Below are 25466 nucleotides of genomic sequence, written 5' to 3'. Positions count from 1 at the left end.
CTGGCCTCACCTCTCAACCCGCCCGACTGCCTCCTCGGATGACCACATCCAACTTGAGCACTTTTCATAAGTGCCTCGCTTTATGCAAGTCATTAGCGGTACACCCGCATACGAATGGTAGCATTGTCGCTACTTAAATCCACTCACCAGTCTGTTATTCTGCCCCCCTTTTTCCCCCTCATTGATTTCATAACGTCATATTTTTACATAATACGGAATAAGTCAGGCCTGCCTGACCGGGGAGTCGCTGGAAAAGGAGGTGAGCAGGATGCGGAGGGTCCAGTCGGATTTTCCGCGCCCTTGTCTTGATTCTTTTAGTGTGCATGGATGTAAATAATTGCGTGACTGCGCCACCGAAATCCCAAACCACAATTCCAGCTGTCCGAAGAGGGGAATTCGGGATTCCGGGGCGGTTGTGGAAACGCCATCGCTCAGCTGGCGGTTGCTGATCTGAGGTGGACACGCTGGACTTGTCCTGTTTGGTTGCCAGGGATACAGCTGTTTCTTCGTCACTTTTAACAAACGTATGCTGAAATGGGGCGCGAGCCAGTAAATGCCTTCCTTCTGTTTTGGGAGAAGATGAGTGATCACATACCGTATTTTCCGGTGTATTAGGCGCACCCAAAACGCTCGAGTTTCTTCAAAAGATGACCCTGCGCCTTATACACCGGAAAATACTGTAATAGTTGATGGATTCTGTAACATTTTATCATGTGTAACAGGCACTGGTGAAACCTTATTTGTAATCCCAAAATGTTTATTTTTGCCAATGCGATTGCTCCGCGCTAATGCGTCAACCGCATTTTCCGAATCGCCAGCCGGCGCACCCCCACAGCTGCAAAGAGCGTTATGGGAAAAACCCGAAGCCAACATTTGAGAAGGATGTGATGGTAAAATCGTTCCAATGAGTCAAACACAGTCGAGGAGTTTGATATCCCATCCTTGTTTCCTCCCCTCTTCATTCTTCCCTTCTTCCTTTTTACAGTCACATACTCAAGTGAAACACGAGTCAAATCCTTCTCTCGCACATACATTTGCTCTCGCACATACATACGGTCAGGATGGAGAGAGCGACTATGTGGCACCTCAATTCAGACGCGTGCTCGCTCGATAGCAATTTATTGCTTCCTGGCTCCTGAAAATGGCAGAGTGAGGACAAGGGAATTCCATCCTCTGCGCACACACGCTAAATCTTGTTGCCCTTTTATTTGTGAGCTTTTTACGGTCATGGCGAGGGCGAGTGACTTATGTGTGAGAAAGGTTTAGCCTGGAGCTCATACCAAACGAGAATTTGAATAAAACAAGCACACATTTCTTAAGTGTTTTTTTTGCAGTATATTTGAATGACACAAAACATGAATAAAAACATAACAATATTGACATCCTTCTTTAGAATTTCTTATGTACATATTTACATTGTTTCCCCCGTATTCACATATACACAGCAAATGGCAGTTCTTAAGACTTGGGCACTCAAAAGTCATTTGGTAAGATTTCGATGTAGTGCAAGAAAATGACATTTAGTATTTTTTTTCCTCCATTCTTGCTCGCGTTCTCGATTTGAAAACATGTCGCCGGGTTGCATTCGGCAGACTTGATTGACACCAACGGTCAGAATAACTGTACATGCTCACGATATCTGTATGCGCATATATTAAATTACGAAATGCACCGCCGTGCTACATATACTTTGCTTTTTTATTGTTTTTTTTTGGTAATTTGTGTGTGTGTGTGTGTGTGTGTGTGTGTGTGTGTGTGTGTTTGCAGCATTGCGATTTATTCTCTTTTTTTCACTCAGTGCATTTTCATCTGATTTATAATTGTCACCAACTAAAACTCGTTGGACATTTCTGTACATTCCCTGAGTTTCTGTGACTCCCATCCGGAAGCCTATGTTTTCCCTATTTTGTATTTATTGATTAACTCTGCTTTTCATTTTGTGTTTTTCTTTTTTCTTTTTTTTGCTTACGGGTGTTTGATTAACTCATTCACTGCAAAAATGTGTCAGAGGCCATGGCCAGCGCTTTATCGGCACCCTAGGATGAAAAAACAAAACCCGAACAAATTCGTGAGTGGCGCTCGACGTCATATTTTCAATTTTGGAATAATTTCGTGAATGGCAGTGAATGAGTTCATGTCGTTTATTTTCGACTGTTTTTGTCCAATCAGATTTTACGCTTTTGTGTTGCCATGTCAATCTAAATGCTTCTATTCTGGCGGCCGAAAAGCCACCGTCACAGCTCGGCAAGCCGTTATTGCACTGAAAAGGCGTTTGGAGAAAAGCTTGTTTCCCCCCACGACTCGAAGTAAGTCGACCCGGCGTTCCACTCCGCCTCAGTTCCGTAGATAAGCAGCAATAAAAAGTTCCCGCTCAGTCCACGGCAAGTTCGCATGGGATCTGCTGCGCCGCTTTGGCCGCCGTGTAAGCCTGCAGGAAGTCCTTATAACGGGGGGCGCAACCCAGCCAGGCCTCGCCGAAATGCACCCGACCGGTGAAGAGGAAGCTTCCGGGCCCTGGTTTGACGCCGCATTGCAGAAGGGTGCGGATGTCCCCCCGAGCGGCCATGCGGCCGTTGCTGACGAAGAGGGCGTACTTTTGACGGAAGACCCGCGTGGCGCTGACCTTGATGACTGCGGCGCGGAGGTTCTCGTCCTCCTCCACCGACCGGATGTTACCTCGCACCACTGTGGAGGCCAGACCAAAGTTATCACCATTAGATCAACTTAAACCAGGTTTGTAGTTTACATTTCTACACATCCTGTCACTAAGTTCACCTATGCTGCATTTTATGGTCTGGTGAGGCGTCCAGGTCCTGATGATATGCAAAAGTTTACATCTAGACTCCTCTTGGTTGTTACAGATGCGGACTCCGGTTCATGGAGACCCTCAAAAGTCGTGGTGAGACCCGTTCTTTCCTTTTGTCGCTCCTACAGTCAACGTTTACTCACATCTTTCAGTCTTTCTGACCTGCCTCCCATCCTTCATTGCTTCTGGTTTCTTTCTGTCTAGTACAGTGGTTCGATCAAACCCTAGGGGTTCGGTGGCTCCTCCGCCGCAGAGGTCCAACCGTCAGTCTAGTCTGCAGTTAGAGTTAGAGTTCGGTGACTGAGCATATGAAACTGGTGGGGTTCAGTGCCTCCAACGAGATTAAGAATCACTAGTCTAGTAACTTTATCCTCTTTCTTCTTCACTCGTTTCCTTCCTTCCATCCGAGTAAATGTGAATTATACCTTCCGCCTTATCGTGGAATAGCCCGTCACTCACTGTACTACTACTGCTTAGGTCTTTTTACGTTCTGGGACAAAACTCTCCCCACTTACCAAAGTCACTGGTACAAACGGCCATTAGGATCTCAGTGTCGTTGCAGGGTCTGCAGGCTTCTGATGAGAAGAAACATAGGGAGAATCGGTTAGAGAGCTTGCATAAATCTTCCGAGTTGGTTTCTAATAAGAAATCCAGAAGAAAAGATGACATGCTCAGGAATGTGCTCCACAAAGGACCGAAGGACCAACCACCAACAGACAGCTGCTACTTTTACAGTTTTACAGACTTTAAAGGTGCACGGTTCTCTTGCGCTGCGCACCATTTACAGACTAAACCACCCCCCTGCCCATCTAAAACCTTCCTGGGTGTCTGCAGTCACACCTCCACAAAGCCTCCGAGGGGGACATAATAAGAATGGGAGCGAAGCGAGACTTCAAAGATATGTTTGAGTACCTCAATGATGGTCATTTAAGAAAATAAACTGACTGACTTTAAATAGGGGGGGGGGAAACCTCCATTTTTAATTCATGTAAATTGAAAGGACCATTAAAAAGATCTTAATGACCTTTAAATTGATCCCTTTTATGTTTTTCGGTCTATTAGAAACTTCAGACTCTCTTCTTTCATCAGAAAAAAAAGAGTTAATTCCTAAATGATATGGGTCGAGTTATATGAGCTTAAAATGAGGGCAGCTTTCCAAAATACAATGCAATACATCCATATTGGTTTGTATAGTGATTTAATAACAGCTGAAGCTGAAAGAAACTGCTAACATGGAAAATGGGGAAATCAAATCACGCGCCCTTATGGAATAGAAAAAACATTACCAGGGGTCTGACCAGCGCTTTTTCGGCACCCAAGCATCAAAAAACAAAACCCAAACAAATTCTGGAATGGTGCTCAATGTCATATTTTCAATTCCTGAATAAATGGCAGTGAATTAGTGAATTTACAAGACCAAAACGATTTAAAGGTAAGCACTTCAAAATATCAAATTTCCAGGGAATTTAAGTGTTTGTGAAATGGGTTGACATTTTTAATAGTCGCTAGCGGTTGACTGGAGGCCCCCTATCCCGCCCTGCGCATTCTCCACAGTTGAAAACCCATCTTGATAAATGAGATTCCTTCCTCTCCAGTCCTAAAGCAAACTTAATGTGAACGACTAGAGGGGGTTAGGGGGGTGATGTAGGGGGGTGGCTGTCGGTCTCTGGCTACAGACAAGTCTACCCACAGCGAGGCAGCTCAACAAAAGAATGGAGCATCTCAGCTGGGGAGAGGCCTCTGTTGCCTAGGAGACGGCAGTAATCCCAGAATGTTTCAGCGGCACGCATTCAAAGAGCAGTGGACTCTGGAGAAAGACCCACATAGTGAGCTTTTGTAGACCACCACCCCCCCATCCCACCTCCACTGCAACTCTCCGTCCTATATCTCCTCCTCAATCCATACTCCCCCCGCTTCTACTCCAAAGCAACATGCCTCCACTCTTGGGAACGTTTTCCCACTTCCTCACGGCAAATCCAATCATCCCACTGAGGCTTCCTTTATCAGACCCTATATGAGAATTTCGGGTTGTATTCTATCATCGCTGTGGAATTGTACTCATGCATTTCCCAACTAGAATGCAGGAAGTTGAAAACAAGGCTGGTTGTATTGCAAATCATCCTTTGCCATTGGAATGAATGGACGTAGCATTAATGTGTTTCAAAATTGTTGCAATTTGAGGAATAACAACGTTCTTAGAAAAAGATTGGTGCCTTATATAAGACAAATTGAAGCGAAATATTCTGCCTTTTTTTCTCCAGTTTAACTCACTCACTGCCATCCACAAATTGATTCGGGTAATTGAAAATATGACGTGGAGCCACCATTCCTAATTTTTTCGGGTTTTGTTTTTTCATGCTTGGGTGCCGCTGTTGTTAAAGCGCTATATGAACCAATATGTATGTGTTGCGTTCTACTTTGGACAGTCACCCTCATTTCAAGGTCATATAACTCCAGACCCATATCGTTTAGGAATTAACTCTTTTTTTTTCTGATGAAAGAAGATTTCTTATGCTATATCGAATGTTGATGTAGTCCTAAAACTCAATATTCTGTGGGTCCTGGAATTCAAGTGACAATGACAAAAACCCTGGCACTGGAGTGGACACATTTTTGCACACGTCTGGCAGTGAATGAGTTAATTTTGGGAATGAGTGACTTGAGAAACTCACCAACAGTACTGATCCGGTTGGTTTCAAGTGACAGACGCGCGGTCCAGTCCCCCCTCAGTTCATATCTAAAGGTCGCAATGCGCCGGCTAATATCTTGGTGAGGTGTGGCCTGCATGAAGAGCGCCACCTTCTCCCCCGGCTGGCGGCTGAAGCATCGCACCCTCGGCGGGGGGGATGACTCGGGCCGGTCCCCGACAAGCAGTTCCAGCACGCCATCCCTCTCCAGGTAGAGCTGGGCGCCGTGGAAGTGCTCCGAGGGCTTGACGCAGGCCGTGATGAGGCCCGAGCCGCCGCCCCCGGCCCCCGGGCCCACGGCCATGGAGGGCAGGCGGGGCGATAGGGTTAGACGAAGGGCTCCTTTGGGGTACAACCAGTCCAGGGTGCCCTCGGAGCAGTGGAGGGAGATCTGCTCTACGCTGCCTTGCTGCTGGGACAAACCACTGCAATGAAGAATTAAGAGAATTACTTGATTGATATTGCTGTTGGACAGTCTGTGGCTGGTGGATGCATGGTGCCAATGCATATGTGGAACGGTCGCGGCTTGGAATTGAAGCGGATTTAAGTAGTGACAGGAGACGTGAGACAGACAATCTCTTTTCGTCAATGGATGCTATAGCTTGCAACATTTAGCTTGTAAGCAGACATGCACATTTCACCATGATGTCCCTGATCCACTTGTGAAATGGATGCACTGCGAGAGTGACTAAAGTGAATGTAATCCAACCCCTTGAGACCAGATACCCCTGAGATTGGTCGCCAGTGTAGCTGATGACACTACTATTTCCACCTACGAACAATTCTTCAATGAAGACAAAATATCTGAGGGAAAGCGCCGCCTGTTGGCAAATTTGTGAAGCTCAGCCTTGCTCTCAACATCCTTAAACAGTTGCAATATATTCCTAGTTGTGGGCGTTCATGATTAATACTGCGATCCCCCCTATAGTGACCCCCTTAAAACACGGAGGACTTGAAAACATTCAATGGCCAACACGTCTCAACATGTGGTCCGACAAGCGCCGTCCTGCAACAACGGACCCATGAGCCAATACATGATTTACATTTTTTTTTTACCAAAAAATACAAATCAATAGTAAAGTATTTAATAAAATACTTGCCTGCCTCTCCAACTGCACTGATCCTCAGAATAGTTGCACAGGGCTGCATGGAATAAAATCCAAACGGCGTAAATCCCCCCAAAATGCATCTTTCTATCAAAGTCATGCAAACTTAAAAAAAAAAATATGATGTAATCCAAATATGAGCTTCTTTATAAAACCGATCTAATGTTATCTAACTTTGCAGCCATAGCGTTGCATCCTCTCACAGATCAGAGAATGTGTCTCCTGACCCCGACCGCCTGTCTGTCTGCTCCACTCTGAGTCAAGCTCCAAAGTTTATTCGCCCCCTAAAGAAACTTGGAGCCACCAATCAGAAGCCGAGGTAGGAAACTTTAAACCACTCTCACAAGTAGGAAGGGGTGGGGGGAGTTTGGATGTGGTGGGATTTGAGTCTCGGGACTAAGGGAGGAAGGGGGTTGACCTGAGGAAAGAGTGACAGTGCACAAGTATGTTACAATTCTCCATTGTTTTGCCCCCCACAGTGCTTATACACCCCTGTGAGATAATGTGAGCGCTCTGTCTAGTCACCCCCCTCCAATTCTATGTAAATGTTAACCTTTTTTTGTCTTATTTTTTCATTCTGAGTTAACGCAACTGCTGGCACTTCTTTTAATCATCAGCGTTACACTACTAATCTGCAGTACACATGCACCTAAAAGCTAGCAACCACTCATTTGACGACAATGAGGTTAAAACATTAGCAAAAGAAAATAGATGGTTTGAAAACGGGAGTAAACGAAGCTATTTTCATAAAACACCAAAACCCTTCACTAAATCGCCACGGTGGGGTGAGGTTCAATTTGGATCGTTCCTACAACCGACTTCTTCGGCTACATAGGCTTAGTTATGCTGATGAGGTGATACCAGATCAAATGGGGCAATCAGGCCAGTCCTAGACCGTATACTCAGGCAGGACAATAGAAGTAATCAGTGTAGCCGCAGGGAGTAGTCCTCTGCTCCCCCAACCTGATAGTAGGGATCAATCATAGCAGAGTCCGGCACCGCCACGTCTGGACAGTAGAGACAGTGTGGCCCATTCAAATCTCACCTGAGCGCCAACGGCGACGTCTTCAAACAGCGTCGCTGTACGCATACGAGAGTTGGCGTTCATGTGTGAGATGTTTGTGTATTTGCGCAGTGTTCTGTGTGTGAGCGCAAACATGAGGAGGATGTCGTCACAGTGTGGTGTCAACTGTGTTTACTGGACCTCGACGTGTGTGTTAACTTTCCCTTAGCGCGTCTTCTCGCTCAAACATTCCCAAAGAAGCATTGTGGGAAGTTTTGAGCCGGGGGTGGGTGGGGAAAGGGTGGCCCGCAGGACATATACGGGTCCCTGCTGGCGGGCCTTTGCGTGTTATTCAGCCTCCGAATCTCTATTCTACATTTTGAATATGGATTTACGACTTACGACCATTTTGACTTACGACCGTTTGGTCGGAACGGAACTCGGTCGTAAGTTACCTGCATTGTTTTTGCATATACAATTTCAAGTGGATTCTTGTGCGAGATTTCAGCGCACACGGTTTGCATGCTTTAAAGGTGTTCAATGCAAACACGAGCGCGGCCTCCCTAGTTTCCCATGACTGTTAGCCAGCTTCCCATGTCACCTCAACGCTAATCCATCTGATCTGCCATGGCTGCTGTTTGTTTTCCATTACTGAGTCATCTATCTATCTGCTGGTAATGAGATCTTGTCGCGGCCTCGCCGATAATCAGCATTCCTGCACATTGGCGGCAAACCTTGACTGGCGTGTTTTGTGTCTTTGAGCCTGTGGAGGTTGTTTGTTTGGCCTGCTTGCTTTGGTCATGGGAAAGCCAATGAACATTGCAGAGGATAAAGAATATACGTCTTACGTTTTTTTTCCCTGTCATCTTTACATTATATTTTAGCGTTCAGCTTAACTCATTCGCCGCCAGACGTGTGCAAAAATGTGTCCACTCCAATGCCAGGGTTTTTGTCATTGTCACTCAAATTCCAGGACACACGGAATAGTGTTTTTTAGGACTACAATTCAGCGTTAGAAACCAAGCATGAAAAAACAAAACCCGAACAAATTGGGAAATGGCGCTCGGTGTCGGATTTGCTATTCCCGAATAAATTTGTGAATGGCAGTTCATGTTTTTTAATATGTTTTTTACTCCAGTAACGTGGAATTTGCTTGAAAGTGGAAGATGAATACTTCTGATTTACTACCACTTCTATTTTTGCTGATATTTACTCCTCCCAAGGCCCCCCCACCGTGAGACTCACATGTGAAAAATGACACCTGTTTTCTCATTGCGCTTTCTCAGGATCTTGATGCGCGTTTGTTTGTTTGACAGTAAATTTCTGCCCCCCCCCCCCATCTCAATTCGTGTGTGTGTTGCGGGGGCGATGGGTGGGGGGGTGTTTTAGCATCAAGTAAACCCAGCAGGGAAGCGAATACAAGACAGCAGATAAACAGAAAGGCTGGATGGCAAACGCAGCTGGAAACGCGCAGAGACGCCATGAGAACGCTCGCTAACGCTTTTCCAAACATGTAATAGATCACTTAGCTTCGATGTCACAATACTCGCGTGCGCATTTCTAGCTTTTTTGCCATTGGCCGCCCCTGCGATAAGTTATTCAAATAATGTGGATGGTGGATTTGAAAAACAAAACAAATATCAATGCAGCAAAAAATCGAACGTTATTAAGATCAATTTTCCTTATTTTCGTTTTTTTCTGACTCAGATCGCTCAAAACTACTTTTTTTCCACTTGGAGTGACCTCTCATGACACTTTTTGGTCTTTTTTTTTTGCCGCTATTATGCATCCGTCGGCTCTATATATAACTTAATTATGGCGTCTGGGGTTCAGAGGTCACAGCTGCGTGCCCCCCGGGACAGTCCATTTGCAGAATGATGGGACGAGGCAGGCTGCAGGTGTCCAAAATGGGGTTGAAAGTCAACCCGAGTTTTTTTGGGGGGTCTTTTCGAATCACTTCCCAGCAAATATTGACCACATAAAATTCATATTAGGTCAAAATTCATCCTGGGTTTGGATTATTTATAACTGTACAAACAAATAACGGGACGCAAACTTTTATTTCCTTTGATACCGACATTCCTCCGCATCCAAAGCACATGCGGGAGAAGTTTTCCCTCAAAGTAAACAGTCTTTTAACTCATTCACTGCCAGACATGAGCAAAAATGCGTCCACTCCAGTGCCAGTTTTTGTCATTGTCACTCAAATTCCAGGACCCACAGAATATTGATTTTTATAAACATTCAATACAGCGTTAGAAACCTTAGACTCTCTTCTTTCATCAGAAAAAAAGTTAATTCCTAAATAATAGGGGTCTGGAGTTATATGAGTTTGAAATGAGGGCATCTGTCAAAATGCAATGCAATACATACATATTGGTTTATATAGCGCTTTAACAAATTTAACAAAGCGCACACGTGGAAAAAAGGGAAATGCTGCCCCTCTTGTGGAAGAGAAAAAACATTGCCAAAGGACTGACCAGCGCTTTATCAGCACCCAAGCATGAACAATCAAAAATCTTTTTTTTTTCACAGTCAGATTGAAAATAACTGAAGAAAAAAAGGAAAACATGCAAACAAGACAGAGGTTTGGCGCTGTCTTCAGCTCCCCTCGCCTTCCCATCGCCATCACGGCTTCTTATTGGCCGGATCGATTTGGAGGGAAACTGAAATGACGGCTCGCGGTCCCTCCAAAAAAGGATTGACAATGGCTGGTCTCGGCGTTTTTGCATATGTCCACAAGGAAGACAGATGTTGGCGTTGCCCACCAACGTCCACATTTCAATAGGCCTTGTTGGAACACAATGGACGAGACCACAAAAGGGTTGGAATTTTTATTTTTTTCGGGGAGGGGGGGGGCCAAATGCATCGTTATGGCGGGCAAAATGGTTCCTCCGATCGGCTTCTTTGCCACTGGATTATTTCAAGTGATCAGGTTATCATTTCTTGATCAATTTAGTCATTTTCCCCAATTGGCCCATTAACTCATTCACTGTGCAAAAATGTGTGCACGACAGTGCCAGTTTTTGTCATTGCCACTCGAATTCCAGGACCCACGGAATATTTAATTTTAGGACTACATTAACATTCAATGCAGCGGAAGAAACCTGAGACTCTCTTCTTTCATTGGAAAAAAAAGAGTTAATTCTGAAATTATAGGGGTCTGGAGTTATATGAGCTTGAAATGAGGGTGGATGCACAAAATACGATGCAATGCATACGTATTGGATTATGTAGCGCTTTAACAGCTAAGCGCTAACATGGAAAATAAGGGGAATGCTGCCAGAGGTCTAACCGGCGCTTTATCGACACCCAAGCATGAAAAAAAACAAAACCCAAACAAATTCGGAAATGGCGCTCTGTCATATTTCCTGATTAAATTCATGAATGGCAGTGAATGAGTTCATAACATATAAAATAAAGTTTCAAAACTAATTCCCAGGCAGAGTAAGCGCTAGAAATAATTGCTTTTTTCACTCTCACATCTCAACTCTCGTAAAGTGCAACAAACCCACCCAAAGAATGCCTGCTCCCGTTTTTTTCCCCTCCTTTTGTTGCGCGACTATTCTTCATCCTCCTCCTCCTCCTCCTCCTCTCAATCGAGCTTGGTCAGCGAAGGTCATCCCGGGCCGTGCACATTGTAATTAGCCTTCTAGCGCACATGCATCAACAGACTTGGAACTAAACTTTAAGCCCCCCAACCCCAACTCTTCCACTCCCCCTCCAACCTTTCAACAAGGGGCTTGCACAGACAATGGACGCATGCCAATGCCTTGACCTAAACTAAGCCAACGGAGTCACAATTGAAAATTGCATCTCGTACATGCGCACTATGAAAAATTTCATCTCACTCGCACACACTACAGAAATTAATCAATGATATTATACAAGTGTATACCGATAAATTATATCCCCGACGGCCCCTCATTACAAACTCTAGACTGCCTCTCATAGCACATAACAACTCATCGGGTCACATTTCACGCGGGAAAAATTGATCCACAGCTGTTCAATCTCCGCTTTTAACCCTCTGCGTGGCGAATCCGAACGGCGCTCGGCGTGACGCCGGCCGCCGTCTCAGCGGATTGAATGTCATCTCCGAGACGTCATAAAATTAGACGATTCCGACACTTTGTAACCCAAGATGGGAACGCCGGCTTTTGAGCTTGGGGCAAAAAGTTTTCAGAAAGGGGCTTTTACGGTCATTTACCGTGATCAAACTTGAACTCATTCACTGCCAGATGTGCAAAAAATGTGTCCACTCCAGTGCCAGGGTTTTTGTCATTGTCACCTGAATTCCAGGATCAACAAAATATTGACTTTTAGGACTACATAAACATTCGATACAGCATAAGAAATCTTCGATTGTCTTCTTTCATCAGGAAAAAAAAAGTGTTAATTCCTAAAGGATATGGGTCTTGAGTTATATGAGCTTGAAATGGGGGCGGCTGTCCAAAATACAATGCAATACATACATATTGGTTTATATAGCGCTTTAACAACTACTGAAGCTAGCATAAAGCGCTAAGATGGGAAAAGAGAAAGGCTGCCCGGTGTGGAAAGGAAAACCTTGCTAGAGGTCGGACCAGCGCTTTATCGAGCAAACAAATTCAGGCTTGGTGCTCTACGTCATATTTTCAATTCCCGAATAAATTTGTGAATGAGTTCATCCTGATTTTTCTTTTTTTGTAGTTTTTGTTTTCGTGAAAGTGTAATGATTCCTCCATATGACGATTCCCACATTTCAATGAACACTATGAGCAAAATTAGCACATACCTAAATTTAGGTACGTTTTTGTGCATGTTTGTTTTTTTGTCTTACTTATTAGTAGTACGTATTGTTTTGTTGCATTAGCTATTTAGCTATCTGTTAACTAGCTAGCTAGCTTTCTATCTACTTGAGTTACTTCCAAGTTGAGGGAACGCTGGCGCGTTTGGCTGCCGCTGCTCACCCATAGGAAAATGTATCCTGTGACTAAGAGTTTTGAAAGGCGCTTATAACTGAAATATATGATTATTATTATTAAAATTGCACACCAAGCAAATGTGTGAAACCTCATTTCTATCTTTCAATGCTATTCAGTCTACTTTATCAACGTGAACCACATCCTGAGACCAAATGGCCCACCCCTCTGCACCTATCCCTCAAAACAAAAAAACTCACCCCCGGGCTCATCATTGTAACCTGTTTTTTTTTTGGTGTTGCCATTCAAGAACCCTTTGTTAAGAGAAACTAGGGGGGGGGGGGGGGGGTGAAATGCTTGAAGGCGCCGCCAAAATCGGGTGACTCCCTGACTCCATTTATGATGAAACCCCCATGCAACCAAGCCCCGACCATTACCCCCACCTGTCCGCCACACACACCTCTTACTTCAAGGGTATCAGTTCAGTTGTCCCTCCAGGGGGGCGGGGGAGGGGGTGTATTTGGCGGCAACATTCTCATGCAAGCAGGTGGATTGGAAAACATTCATCAGAATCATCTTTATTGCCCAAGTAATCTCATTATTTAGTGTAATCTCAGAAACAACTGGAAAAGGTGGTGGGCAGGGTGCGGAGGGTCCAATATGATTTTTTTTTAACCCCTGTCTTGATTCTTGCAGTATTTGATTTTTCCACCATCCTAACTGTCCGTTGAACAGGTGTGGATACATAGTGCTAGATAGGCAGTTAGGGGGGGGGGGTCTCTTTACTATTTGGTGTGTTTTTGTGTGTGTTTTTTTGCCATGGTATAAGTGCCTTGCACGCTGGGTCCGAGAGGACAGTAATTTCATCTGTACTGTATGTCATGCATATTAGCATATTTGACAATAATATTAACAATAATAATAATAGCTCTCAAGGACATTTTACAGTCACAAACAAGCATAGGTACTATAATAAATTACTTTGACTTTTTAAGAAGTTGTGAATGCATGGGTCTCATACGTTACCGTTTCTGTATTTCCTCCATGAAAGAAACAAATTAATGGCCGCAGTCTGGTTTTGCCTCTTCCTCAAAAAAAAAAAAAGAAAGAAGGCTCTCTCTTTCTTTCACCACTCAACTGTGATGAGAAACCAAGACCGTAAAGCGGATGCAAGAAAGAGCTGAATAATTCCAGCCTGGAGGATTGTCCCAAATTTGCCTTCCACACGGGGGGCATATTTCAAGATGGAGGGTTTTTTAAAAAATCCTATCTTTGCTAATCAGGGCCTCTTCAACGACAAAAAAGAAAAAGGTCACTCGGGGTGAGAGGTTTGTGATGGAAATTTGGACGGCAGGCGTAGGAAATCAAAGATGGAGGGGGACGGGACGTCCCCACTGAGGACATACTTTACACATGACATAACGCAGCTTGGAATTTGGAGAGAAAATGCAAAGTTGATCGAATTATCGTCCATTTTGGAATCTGCCGACAACAAGTAGAGCGATTGTTTTAGTTGACTACCGATGGACACCATTGCGGACACCCATTTGGATCCGTCCATCTTGTTTTCGGTGCAAAGGAAGTCTTCATGATCCAAAGTATACCACACAATTACGCCAAACATCTCCAAAGTTGGCGACATGTCATGTCTCGGCATGCTCACATCACACACACAATCAGCCTTGAGCTCATTATGTATGTCTTAGGCTAGCGGGGAGGGGTGGGGGGGGGGTCGCTGACCCAGAGAGCATGACCCCAGGGGAATTACGGGAGGAGGGGGAGAGGCCACAGTGTGGTGGTCCAATGATAACTGTGGTCTCCTCAGTAGAAGTCAGACACAGGAGGGTTGATTTCCCTCCAAAAGTGCTCCAAAAGCCCCCCACCCCGCAACCCCCCAGTCTCCACTATCCTCGCCGCCAACCCAACCACAACAGCAGCCGCCATCCTGCCCCCCCTCCAGCCGTCACACATCAATCCACACTGTGTGGGGGTATGTTTTGGGAAGGTGGTATTTACGTGTGTGTGTGGGTGTGTTGACCCCCCCAAAGGGCATGGAGGAGTGGTATTTTTGTCCAAACAAAGGTGTTTTTTTGCCCCAAAAATAACATTGCTTTTTAACTGCCATTCACAAATTTATTCAAGAATTGAAAATAAGACATACAGTGCCATTCCTAAATTGGTTCAGGTTTTGTTTTTTCATGCTTGAGTGCTGATAAAGCGCTGGTCAGAACTCTGGCAATGTGTTTTCCCTTCTACACGGGGGGCAGCATTTCCCTTTTTCCTATGTTAGCGCTTTGTGCTAGCTTCAGTTGTTGTTAAAGCGCTATCTAAACCAATATGTATGTTTTGCATTGTATTTTGGACAGCTGCCCCCATTTCAAACTCATATAACTCCATATAAATCCCATACAATTTAGATTTTAACTCTTTTTTTCTGATGAAAGAAGAGATTTCTTACGCTGTATTGAATGTTTATGTCGTCCTAAAAGTCAACATTCTGTGGGTGTGGAGTGACAATGACAAAAACCCTGGCACTGTAGTGGACACATTTTTGCACATGGTCTGGCAGTGAATGTGTTAGATGGAAGTTGTTTGACTTCAAGATGGCGCCGCGAGTGTTTTCTGCCTTTACAGCATCTCCTGTATTTTCTTTTTCGACTTCTTCCTTTCCTTCCCTCTTATTTTTATCACTTTACGGTTGTGAAATGTAAAATTTCACCACTGCAAGAGCAATAAAGGCTAATCCAATCAAAATTATTCCACAGGTGAACAGATGAGAAAGTTTGACACGTGTCATGAGGTAAGACCACCATGTACTTTTTCTTCTGTCAAAGTGAGCAAACTCACTCAACAAATGGCCGGGCCATATTAATGAATGCTGCTTTTGTTTTGCCTATTTGAACCATAACGCTAAGGAAGAGTGTGTTCACCCATTTTGGCTTTGCCGGACGCTCTTTGGACTAACGGCTCGGATAGGAGAAAATCAATCAGGAAGTGTTTGTCTTTCAGCTGTGCCAGAGGAGCCGGGCAACTTCCTCATCTCGTCGCCGAGGTGACGGGGGAAGCTCTGCCAGCTGGTGCGGAGGGCAGAGAGCGCATTTCAATGGAGTGGGGAGGAGGCGACGACGGTTGGGATGCCAGACACAATGACGGCCATTTTGAATGTAAACACTTGAAACCGCATGTGTGAGACTTTGTTTCTATATCAATCCTAATCCTGTGCCAAGAAAATGCTCATCCCTCTGATCGTTCTTATTTATCACTGCAGGATTGCTCTGCAGGTGTGTAACTTCACACAAATTATCACGCAAACGTGTTTTGTTGTTGTTGTTATTATTATTATTATGTACATTTTTTAAAGTCCTTCACAATACTGCAGTCTGAGTATTGTGATTACTTTGTAGCCAAAGATTTAGCATCCCTGTGCTAGTAGTCCTTGGGTGGGTGGTAGTTCTGTGGGATCGAACTGGTGTAAATGGGTAAACACAGCTGAGGGGGGGGGGGGTCACACACAGTCATGGTGACTCCCTCCCATCCCCATGCCCCCTTTCCTGCACTCATTTTTTTATCTGTGTGTTTGCTTTTGGGATGTGCGCTAATCCTCATGCAAGCCTTTGCACAGGCTTCACACCATGGGATGAAAGTGACCATCACGAGCTGGTTAATTCACCCAAGGTAATATCGGAATGTTCTTTGTATTCTAAAGGCCTTAAAGAGGTCACAAGGGGTCATCGATGGAGTTTTCTGTGTGAGCTGCATTTTCTCTGTGGGCGGGATCCTCCTGAAGAATAATATTTAAATTGTGATAGAGGATCTTATGAAGCTTGATTTTACTTTTCTGTGATTCTACAGGGACGTAGCTGATTTTTCTTAACAGGAAGAGGTCGTGCATATCAATGGAATCGTGGACGAAACTACTAGGATGGACTTGTGTTTGAGATCTGCCTCACAGGTACACCTCAGACACGTTCTTCAGTGGAACAAATATGCATATTATGTCTCTTTCTGTTGCTCTCTTTATTTCTCTAAAGACAAAGCGACATATGTCAAGATTTTTTTATGATCAAGCACCTCACACATAAGATAAATTCATCTTCCAATCCTGGAACAAAACTCCTTTAATTCAATTAGTATGGTTAGATTGCCCTCTTGTGGTGATTATATGCATTACAGCTCTTGAATGGTGCTGTTTTTATGTATTTGTTATTGTTCTGGGCCTGGGGGTCTCGCGTTAAATGTTAAATATTCGTTTCTTCATTTAAACATGAACTCACCAAAGATTGACTTGAATTATGCGGACGGGAGCCGACTAATTATTTTCAATCAATGAATATGAAAAGAAAATGCCCTTTGCGGCTTCCGTTGATGTAACGCCATGCGTGATGTCAGCATAACAACAACAACCTGCCTTGATCGCTTATGGGAGAAATTCCAGCCAGCAGAATCATAAAACCGTTTTTATAAAACATCTTTTAATGTGACGCATCACTTGACAGGTGGGTATAGTAAGATAATTAAAACGAGCAAACCAACGACCGTTGACATGCCAAAAAAAGACGTTTAAAAACCATGTAGCGGTCGAGCTAATTTTGCATTGTTGTTAGCCAAATGCTAAAAGGCTTTATAACGGCCCGCTGACATTTTATACATTTAACCTAATCAGAATTTGGTATCGTTAACAGCATACGGATCGCTGTGTTAACATTTTAATAATTGATCGGTTCCGCGTCCCCTAGTGAGTTGTCACGATCGCTTACATCGTTGTGCTAGGTGGCTAACTAGCAAGCGTCAATTACTCAGCGTAAAGTCAACGCTTTGATAAACGGACGCAAGTGTCAACGTCTCCAATTGCATCGTGCGTGTGGTTTAAATGGACTTGGGTTCTGATGGCGCTTTTGTGGTCTCTTTTCTCTCTCTTTCACTCGATTGCAATCTGAAGGAGTGTTACACTCAGCGATCTCTTTCTTTTCTAGTTGCCAGTCAACGAAATATGGATAAAATTGTATTGCAGTTGCATTGATGAGGATCTAACTCGCATGCCGTCTTTTGGGTGCACAGTGTCGGAAATCCAGGCGGGGACCGGGCTTTCTTGAGCCTGTCGGTTGAGCCAGCCGGAGAGACGGGGAACAGGATTGGGAAGCAGGGCGAGGCGGGCCCCGTGGAGCCGGTGGAGAAGATGGCCGGCAGCCCGGAGAAGAGTTCCACCGCGCAGGAGATGAAGGAGCAAGGGAACCGCCTGTTCCTTTGCCGCAAGTATCAGGAAGCTGCGACCTGCTACAGCAAGGCCATTGTGAGTAGAACATCGTTGGACTGTGTCCAGCTTCGAACTGTGACCACAAAAATGTCAGGAAAATGTTAATTCAATATATATTGAGTGCTATATGCACTCCAAAATCACAGCAAATACTGCCTTTGACTTTTTCCCCCAATGTCTACTTGCAACACTGGTGTGATGCCCTCGTCCTTCCAGAACCGTAACCCCTCCGTGGCGGTGTACTACACCAACCGGGCCCTCTGCCATGTGAAGCTGCAGCAGCATGACAAAGCTCTGGCTGACTGTAAGCACGCGTTGGAGCTGGACACCCAATCAGTCAAGGCCCACTTCTTTCTGGGCCAGTGTCATCTTGAATTGGAGAATTACGACGAAGCCATCGGGAACCTGCAGAAAGGTCAGAGCAAACGCCCTCATAAAGGTCACGACCCCTCCCCTCAAAGCCCCATCACATTCCCAGTTTTTTTCTGCAGCGTACAACCTAGCGAAAGAACAGCGTTTGAATTTCGGCGACGACATCCCCGGCGCCTTGCGCATGGCCAAGAAGAAGCGTTGGAACAGCATTGAGGAGAAGCGCATCAACCAGGAGAACGAATTGCACGCCTACCTGAGCAAACTCATCCTCGCAGAGAAGGAGCGGTGAGTGTCTCGTTTTGTTTTTCTCTCGCTCAACATATAAAAAAAAAAGATGACTAACCTACTGTCATCTTGCCCTGCAGACAACTTGAAGATTACAAAGAAAAACAGGATGACGATCGCATTGGCGGTGACGTGGCTAAGATTGCATCTAAACACGTACGTTCACACCGATCGGTGCCGGCGTTTGGTCTCGTGTCACACTTTTGACAACACGTACTTCCTTCTTGTGTCACCCGATCAGGACAAGTACTTAATGGACATGGATGAACTCTTCTCTCAAGTGGACGAGAAAAGAAAAGTGAGTAGCATCCGCAACGCAATGATGAATTAGCTTACATTTATTCTCTGTTGATGCTAATCAATAATTTGACCAGTTCCTCATGTGCAACCACAAAGAGCATTTTTTGTTTTACATCGGCGGTATCCTCCCCACCAACCCCCTTTATTTATTTATCGAGTTATCTAGCTAGCTATAAAGTGATGCCTTTATCCAGGAGAAGTTAGCTAGCTATCTAGCTAGCTAATAATCCGGTAAATAAGTATATCTATAAATAAATACATGGTTTAATAATTGAATAGATAGCTAGCTATATAGCTATCTGTCTAATTGAATAGATAATAAATGGTTTAATAAATGAATCGATAGCCAGCTGTGTAGCTAGATATCTAATTGAATAGATAATAAATAAATGGTTTAATAATTGAATAGATAGCTAGCTATCTCGCTAGCTATGTAATTGAATAGATATTAAATAACTAGTTTAATAATTGAATGGATAGCCAGCTATCTAGCTAGATATCTAATTGAATAGATAATAAATAAATGGTTTAATAATTGAATAGCTAGCTATCTATCTAGCTAGCTATCTAATCGAATAGATAGCTTGCTATCTATTCAATTATTAAACCATTTATTTATGTATCAATTTATTTAGTTATTTATGGACTTACATACATATTTGTTCCAGAGCATTCTTTGATATGTACGTCTCAATGCCCAGAAACGTGATATTCCGGACTATCTGTGCGGCAAGATCAGTTTTGAGCTGATGAGGGAGCCGTGCATCACACCGAGCGGGATCACCTACGACCGCAAAGACATCGAGGAGCACCTCCAGGTACCAAATTCAATTCGCTTTGCCAAACAAACGTCAATGAAAACACGGTGCACGTGATCAAAATGGCTTTTCTTTCAATGTCGCCGCCGATGCCATTTGATAGAGCATGAAATCGAATAAAAGCCAGCGCTCCGTATCTGTTTTTATCGTAAAATGCAATTTCAACCTTCATCCCTTTTTAACCCTTCAGCGGGTGGGACATTTTGACCCGGTCACTCGAAGCCCCCTGACCCAAGACCAGCTTATCCCCAACTTGGCCATGAAGGAAGTGATCGATGCCTTTATCCAGGAGAACGGTTGGGTAGAGGACTACTAGATAAGACCCCCCCCCCCCCCCCCGCCCCATGCTTACCCCCTCACATCTCCCTTTAAATACTTCAAGAGTCCAAAAGAGACTGTCAGGATGATGTCGCGCCTTCCTTACCTGGAAACAAACTGTCTCACTTTAGACTTGCGGAGGGGAGACGAATGCGTTTGAAACTTGCTAGGCTGTGCATTTGTGGCCCTCTACTCCCTTTGGCATCTTTGGCCACTTTAATTTTTTTTCACCCACCCCAACACGGGGGTCGTTCTTGTTTTTTTTTTTATTCCATCTCCGACGTAGGCGACTGCTAAAGAAATTAAATCAGATTTATCCGTTCTTAGCACTTGAAATGTTCACTATATATTTGCATTGTGTGACCACTTTATATGCAAGTTTACAAAAAGACAGTGAAGGCTTTTGAGAGGGGGGGTTCCCAAAAAAAAACACAACAAAAAACGGTGATGTTTCTCTGGATGTTCACTTGTCGGCCTCTCCTGTATGTGGCGCCACAATATTGACATTTACCAATATGCCCTTTGACCCCCGTAGAAAGACTTAAGACTGAAAACTGTGCTCAACTAGTTAAAGCGCGCAAATTCGGATGATTGACATGTGATGAATTTGTGTGGGTTTTTTTGGGGGGGATTTTTTGGAACGTGAGAGGGTATGAAGGCCAAAAAAACACGTTTCCCATTTGCTGGATATTCGGACAAAACGTGTTTTCAATGCCATTGTTGCACCCTGATTTGTGCTATGACAATTTTTGATCCCCGCAAGTGAACATTTCGGGGTGGGGGGTATTTTTTAGCTCTATTTTTTTTACCCTCATCGTCTATGCTGGTAATGTGATAGCATCGTTATACCAACTGTATAAACAATCACCAATGGATAATCTATCAACCTCAATTTTTACCGTGTCATCCTTCCACTTAGTTTAAAATGCTGGAAAGATCATCATCGATCATACACACCCGCGTTTTGAGTTGTACAATCTTCGGGCCGAGTGGTTGACTAGCCGTGCGCAGGGGAAAAAAAGTGTCAATAATAATCAGCTTTGTCTTATTTCTTCACAAGATATGCTTCTTTGTTCTCTTTTTTTTGTTTTTCTGGCCGTCTTTCATTTTGAAAGTGTATTAAATGTCAATATGTTGACAATGTGAAGACCCTGTTTCATATTTTTTTTTTCAGGGGGGGGATGTAGAAAAACAAAATACAGGAGCTGCTGTAAAGGCAGCCCCTCTCGCGTGCGCCATCTTGAAGTCAAAACAAACAAAAAATAAATAACAAATAATATGACAACACAAAGACATGCAGTCATTGAATCTTAAGCATTTTCGACACCCTCTTCGTCGTATGAAGCAGTTCGAGATGAAAGAGGACAGGATCAAAGCATTCTTTTCACCAGTGGATCAGGGATGTCACGGTGAAATGTGCACATCTGTCTGCTACAAGCTAAACGTTGAAAGCAAACACGAAGCTGTAGCATCCATTGACGAAGAGATTGTCCCACGTAAATCCGCTTCAATTCCTAGCCGCGACCCACCCACATCGGCGTTTTGCTCTGACGCTCTTTTTTTCTCATCGCCGTGATGTTTGTGTGCGAGTATCAATCCGCTGAGTGAGCCCATTGTCTGTGCCGCCGTCACAACTGGTACCGGCGGGGCAGAGGACAGACGGCGGTATCACTTTTGACGACTCCACAGCACGACGTGATGATGGTAAGCGCGTTTGAAAAGCCTCGTTTTCATCTCCTCTGCTTACCCGCACTTACCACTAGCGTGTATCTTTGCAGAATATCCGTGTTTTAGCCGTGCTTCTATTTGCTGTGTTTTCTTTGAGCCACTCCTCAACCAGGAAAGGTAATATGTCCTTCTGTTGACGTTGTGACGCTCCACTTATTGAGAAAAAATCACTTAACTGTCTTATCTGTCTCGCTAGCTGTCTATTAGCTATCTAGCTAGCTAGCTCTTTGGCTTGCTATCTAATGGCTATCTAATAGCTATCTATTAGCCAACTAGCTATCTATTAGCTATCTAGCTAGTTATCTAATAGTTATCTACTGGCTATCTATTACCTAGCTGGCTAGCTTTCTATCGATTTGAGTTACTTGCGGGTTGAGTGAACGCTGGCGCGAATAGCGAGCTAGCTAGCTAATAATAATAATAATAATAATAAGAAGAAGAATACATTTAATTTCTAAGCGCCTTTCAAAACTCAAGGACACTTTACAGTCACTGGATTTTTTGTGTGCGTGTGAGCAGTGGCAGCCATTGAGAGTTTTGAAAGCCGCTTAGAAATTAAATGTATTATTATTATTATTAGTCTCATATTCGGGTCGATTGGTTAGCTTTTAATTTTGGGTGTGAAAATATCCCACCTGTTCCCATTTGTCTTCAGCGGGTCTCTCCGGAAAAGTCCTGCTCTTCCCTTACGAGACGGATTTCAGCTACGTGACGTTAATGCCGCTTAAGGAAATGGCGCTCAAGGCCTTCACGCTATGCATGCGCGTAGCCACCGAGCTACCCGAAGACCGCCAAATCATCCTTTTCGCCTACCGCACCGCCGACTACGACGAGCTCAACGTATGGCGCGAAAAAGACGGACGCGTCTCGTTTTACATGAGCGGAGACGGCCTTTTCTTTTCCCTCCCGTCTTTGGGTACTTTCCGCACTAGCCTTTGCCTAACTTGGGAATCCGTCGCCGGCCTCGCCGCCGTTTGGCTGGACGGGAAGCGCAGCGCTTACCAAATATACAAACCCGGACACGGCATCCGTCCCGATGGCACCGTCCTCCTCGGGCAGGATCCCGATAAACATCTCGGGGGTTTGGAGGCCCTCCAGAGTTTTGTGGGGGAGATGAGCGATGTGAATATGTGGGACTTCGTCCTCTCCCGCCGCTTGATCCAAGACTGGGATTCCGGCCGCGAGGTCCCCAAAGGCAACGTCTTTGATTGGGCCACCGTTGATTATCAGCTAAACGGCAACGTCATTGTGGTGGAAGATGACTGACTTGCCGTCAAGTCGCGTGTGACCTCTGACCTCTCATATTTGCCACCCCCCCTAACTTATATTTTCTCTTATTTTCTATTAGCTTCCTGACTAATAGTGGTCAACTATATTTGGCCTAGAAGAAGAAAATGTAATAAGAAAGTAATAGCAATAAAACGTCTGAATGGACTCAAATGTCAGCCATTTTGTTTACATTCTATACTATGTAATTAAAAAAAAAACCTTATTCAAACTAAATAAATAATTGTTTAGCTCTGGCGATGTTTCTACAACATCTTTTATTTAAATGTAAGGACATCGTGTGGAATTATTTTCATTTTGGTTTTGTTTGAGTTTAACTCCCGTTTGTCATTAAAAATGTGTCCGCGAGAGGGCAGTGTAATCCATACACTATATAGAACGTGTAGCTTTAATCACTAAACAAGTCGACTTTCGCAGGCAAATTAGGCCCGTAGTTAATCAAAAAATAAAATAACTCATTTTTAAAACGTCTTATATTTAAATGTACATCGTATGGAATTATTTTCATGGTGGTTTCGTTTGACAGTTAAACTCCTGGTTGTCATTAGAAGTTTGTCTGCCAGACGGCAGTATAATAATACACTAGCACTTTAATGACGAAATAAATCGATTTTCGCAGGTAAATTTGGCCCATATTTCATCAAAAAAATAAAAATTCAATCATACTTTTGCTCTTTCACATGTGATAGGTGCGTAGGTCCCACTGTACACTATATTTCTTGCGGATATTCAAACCATTGACAACATCCCAAATCTCTTAATTAAGGATTACAGTAACCCCTTGTTTTTCGCTGTGAATGGGGACCAGGAGCATCCGCGATAAACAAAAATTCGCAAAGTAGAGTTATAATAATAACCCACTTGATAAGACAGAGGGGGGTGCTGAGAAGATGAAGAATATTGACTAAACTGTAACTATCAACTGAATTTGTATATGTAACTTGAATAATAAAATAATAGTCCGACCATGTGTTTTTGCGACCCCCGACCCCACAAAAGATGTTCTCCATCTGCGTGTAAATTGAAGCTCGTCTTCCCCATTCACGTCCGTGGCTTCATGCGCTCATTCTCAAGGCCTTGTGACCTCCTTGCAGAGACCGCAAAGAACTTTCTGGCACGCGTCCCAGGCACCCTTGAGGCTGCAAAAGTGCCGTGTTCTTAGCGTGTGTGCGTGCATGTGTGTGCGCCGTCAGCGCTGTGGCTGCTGTTAAATAAGGAGAAGGAAGGGCCGATGAGTTGTGACTGCGGGTCAGCAGCCAAATGTTCCACCTTCCTGGTTGTTGCAATGCATCAATCGCCGTGCCCACTCAGTGTGTGTGAACACCTTTGTGGACCATCTGGTGGATCGGGTTTAGCATCACATACGCACGCGTGACACGTGCGCGCCTTGGTGCATTTCCGCCCCGAAAGGGATGCGCATTCCTCACATGGAGCAAATCTTGTTGTCTACAATGCAGCGTTTGTCGCTAAAATATTGTTTTTGTCATGGCTTTTAACTCATTCACTGCTATTCCCGAATTTATTTAGGAATTGAAAATATGACGTCGAGCGCCATTCCCGAATTGTGGTTTTTCTTGCTTGGGTGCTGATAAAGCACTGGCCAGACCTCTAGCAATGTTTTTCTCTTCCACAAGGGGCAGTATTTCCCTTTTTTCCATCATAGTGTTTTTTTTTTCAGCTTGGGCTGTTGTTAAAGCGCTATATACATAAATACGTATTGTATTTTGTACATCCACCCTAATTTCAAGCTCATATAACTCCAGACCCATATAATTTAGGAATTAACTCTTTTTTCTGATGAAAGAAGACAATCTAAGGACAATTCTAACGCTGTATTGAATTTTTACGTAGTCCTAAAACTCAATATACGCTTTGGAAAGGACACACCGATGCGACGCCAGAGTCATCCCGTCAATTTAGCATCTTCTAGTTATCTGTTAGCTATATAGCTATCCAGCTAGCTAGCTAGCAATCTCGATAGCTATCTGTTAGCTATCTATTAGCGATCTATTATATACACTACAGTATATACCTAGCTAGCTATCTCGATAGCTACTTATAAGCTAGCTAGCTAGCTTTCTTTCTATTCTAGTTATTTCAAGGCTGAGTGAACGCTTTTGCGTCTTGTGTGGGCTGTTTTTGTCCAAGTGAGCAAATAGTTTCACCCCCTTCCCGATCTGCATATCGGCCCCGTGGTGCTCGGAGATGGCGCTAATTCGTGTGCGTGCGGAGCTGGTGAAATATTTTCCACGCGAGAGGAGAAAGACGGGAGAAGCTAGCGAGCCAGTCGAGGGGGCGAGACAGAAGGCGGGCCGTTCTGGATTCCTTCGAGCAACTCCAAAGAAATTTCCAGGCAAAACATATTTGCATACGGCGAGACAGTGCTACGAGCTATCCCAGCGTGTGCGCACTGAACAGATGGATAATGTTTTTAGAGCTTTCTTGCAGAAATTTCAGCCTATTAAATTGTGATGTTGGGCATTATTCAGCCGGCGTTTGTTCACGGACGTGACAAAGAGGCGAGCGGATCAAGCTGCTCTCGTTAATCACACTTGGTTCCCGGTAGGCGAGGCGAGGCGAGGGCGGCTTTTCAGCTCA

At 44.2% G+C, this 25466-nt stretch overlaps 3 protein-coding genes and 1 long non-coding RNA gene across 4 annotated transcripts; 3 read left to right on the top strand and 1 right to left on the bottom strand.

Moving 5' to 3' along the window:
• Positions 1-1748: 1748 nt before the first annotated feature.
• Positions 1749-6837, bottom strand: metrn (meteorin, glial cell differentiation regulator). The gene is made up of 4 exons (XM_089016058.1): positions 6594-6837; positions 5479-5918; positions 3322-3381; positions 1749-2685 (listed from the first exon to the last, which is right to left on the bottom strand). Exons 1-4 carry the CDS (start codon positions 6680-6682, stop codon positions 2372-2374), a joined length of 903 nt encoding a protein of 300 aa, XP_088872184.1. The 5' UTR covers positions 6683-6837; the 3' UTR covers positions 1749-2371.
• LOC148887501 (uncharacterized) lies at positions 6791-16444 on the top strand. The gene is made up of 3 exons (XR_016117667.1): positions 6791-6918; positions 15272-15306; positions 15516-16444. It is a non-coding gene; the product is annotated as an uncharacterized LOC148887501 (long non-coding RNA).
• Positions 16445-16818: 374 nt separating this feature from the next.
• stub1 (STIP1 homology and U-Box containing protein 1) lies at positions 16819-21000 on the top strand. The gene is made up of 8 exons (XM_089015667.1): positions 16819-17002; positions 17565-17796; positions 17977-18175; positions 18252-18417; positions 18498-18573; positions 18659-18715; positions 19419-19535; positions 19726-21000. The coding sequence occupies exons 2-8, from the start codon at positions 17683-17685 to the stop codon at positions 19849-19851; spliced, it is 855 nt and encodes a 284-aa protein (XP_088871793.1). The 5' UTR covers positions 16819-17002; positions 17565-17682; the 3' UTR covers positions 19852-21000.
• A 141-nt stretch (positions 21001-21141) lies between these two features.
• Positions 21142-23318, top strand: crp1 (C-reactive protein 1). The gene is made up of 3 exons (XM_089015669.1): positions 21142-21557; positions 21632-21698; positions 22237-23318. Exons 1-3 carry the CDS (start codon positions 21552-21554, stop codon positions 22845-22847), a joined length of 684 nt encoding a protein of 227 aa, XP_088871795.1. The 5' UTR covers positions 21142-21551; the 3' UTR covers positions 22848-23318.
• Positions 23319-25466: the final 2148 nt, after the last annotated feature.

This window comes from Hippocampus bargibanti, linkage group LG15 (assembly GCF_051943395.1).
Source record: "Hippocampus bargibanti isolate YZ-2025 linkage group LG15, ASM5194339v1, whole genome shotgun sequence".
Classification (NCBI taxonomy): Eukaryota; Metazoa; Chordata; class Actinopteri; order Syngnathiformes; family Syngnathidae; genus Hippocampus; species Hippocampus bargibanti.
The sequence above is the reverse complement of the archived record's forward strand: the minus strand, read 5'-3'. Positions and strand labels throughout refer to the sequence as shown.

Excerpts from the sequence above, each read along its gene's own strand:
- metrn (XM_089016058.1), bottom strand. The coding sequence starts at position 6,682 with ATGCATTTTGGGGGGATTTACGCCGTTTGGATTTTATTCCATGCAGCC. Across the intron at positions 3,382-5,478 it reads CAACCGGATCAGTACTGTTG|AAGCCTGCAGACCCTGCAAC; the intron begins GTGAGTTTCTCA and ends TCTTCTCATCAG. Across the intron at positions 2,686-3,321 it reads CGTTTGTACCAGTGACTTTG|TGGTGCGAGGTAACATCCGG; the intron begins GTAAGTGGGGAG and ends TGGCCTCCACAG.
- stub1 (XM_089015667.1), top strand. The coding sequence starts at position 17,683 with ATGGCCGGCAGCCCGGAGAAGAGTTCCACCGCGCAGGAGATGAAGGAG. Across the intron at positions 17,797-17,976 it reads CCTGCTACAGCAAGGCCATT|AACCGTAACCCCTCCGTGGC; the intron begins GTGAGTAGAACA and ends TCGTCCTTCCAG. Across the intron at positions 18,176-18,251 it reads CATCGGGAACCTGCAGAAAG|CGTACAACCTAGCGAAAGAA; the intron begins GTCAGAGCAAAC and ends TTTTTTCTGCAG.
- crp1 (XM_089015669.1), top strand. Across the intron at positions 21,699-22,236 it reads CCACTCCTCAACCAGGAAAG|CGGGTCTCTCCGGAAAAGTC; the intron begins GTAATATGTCCT and ends ATTTGTCTTCAG.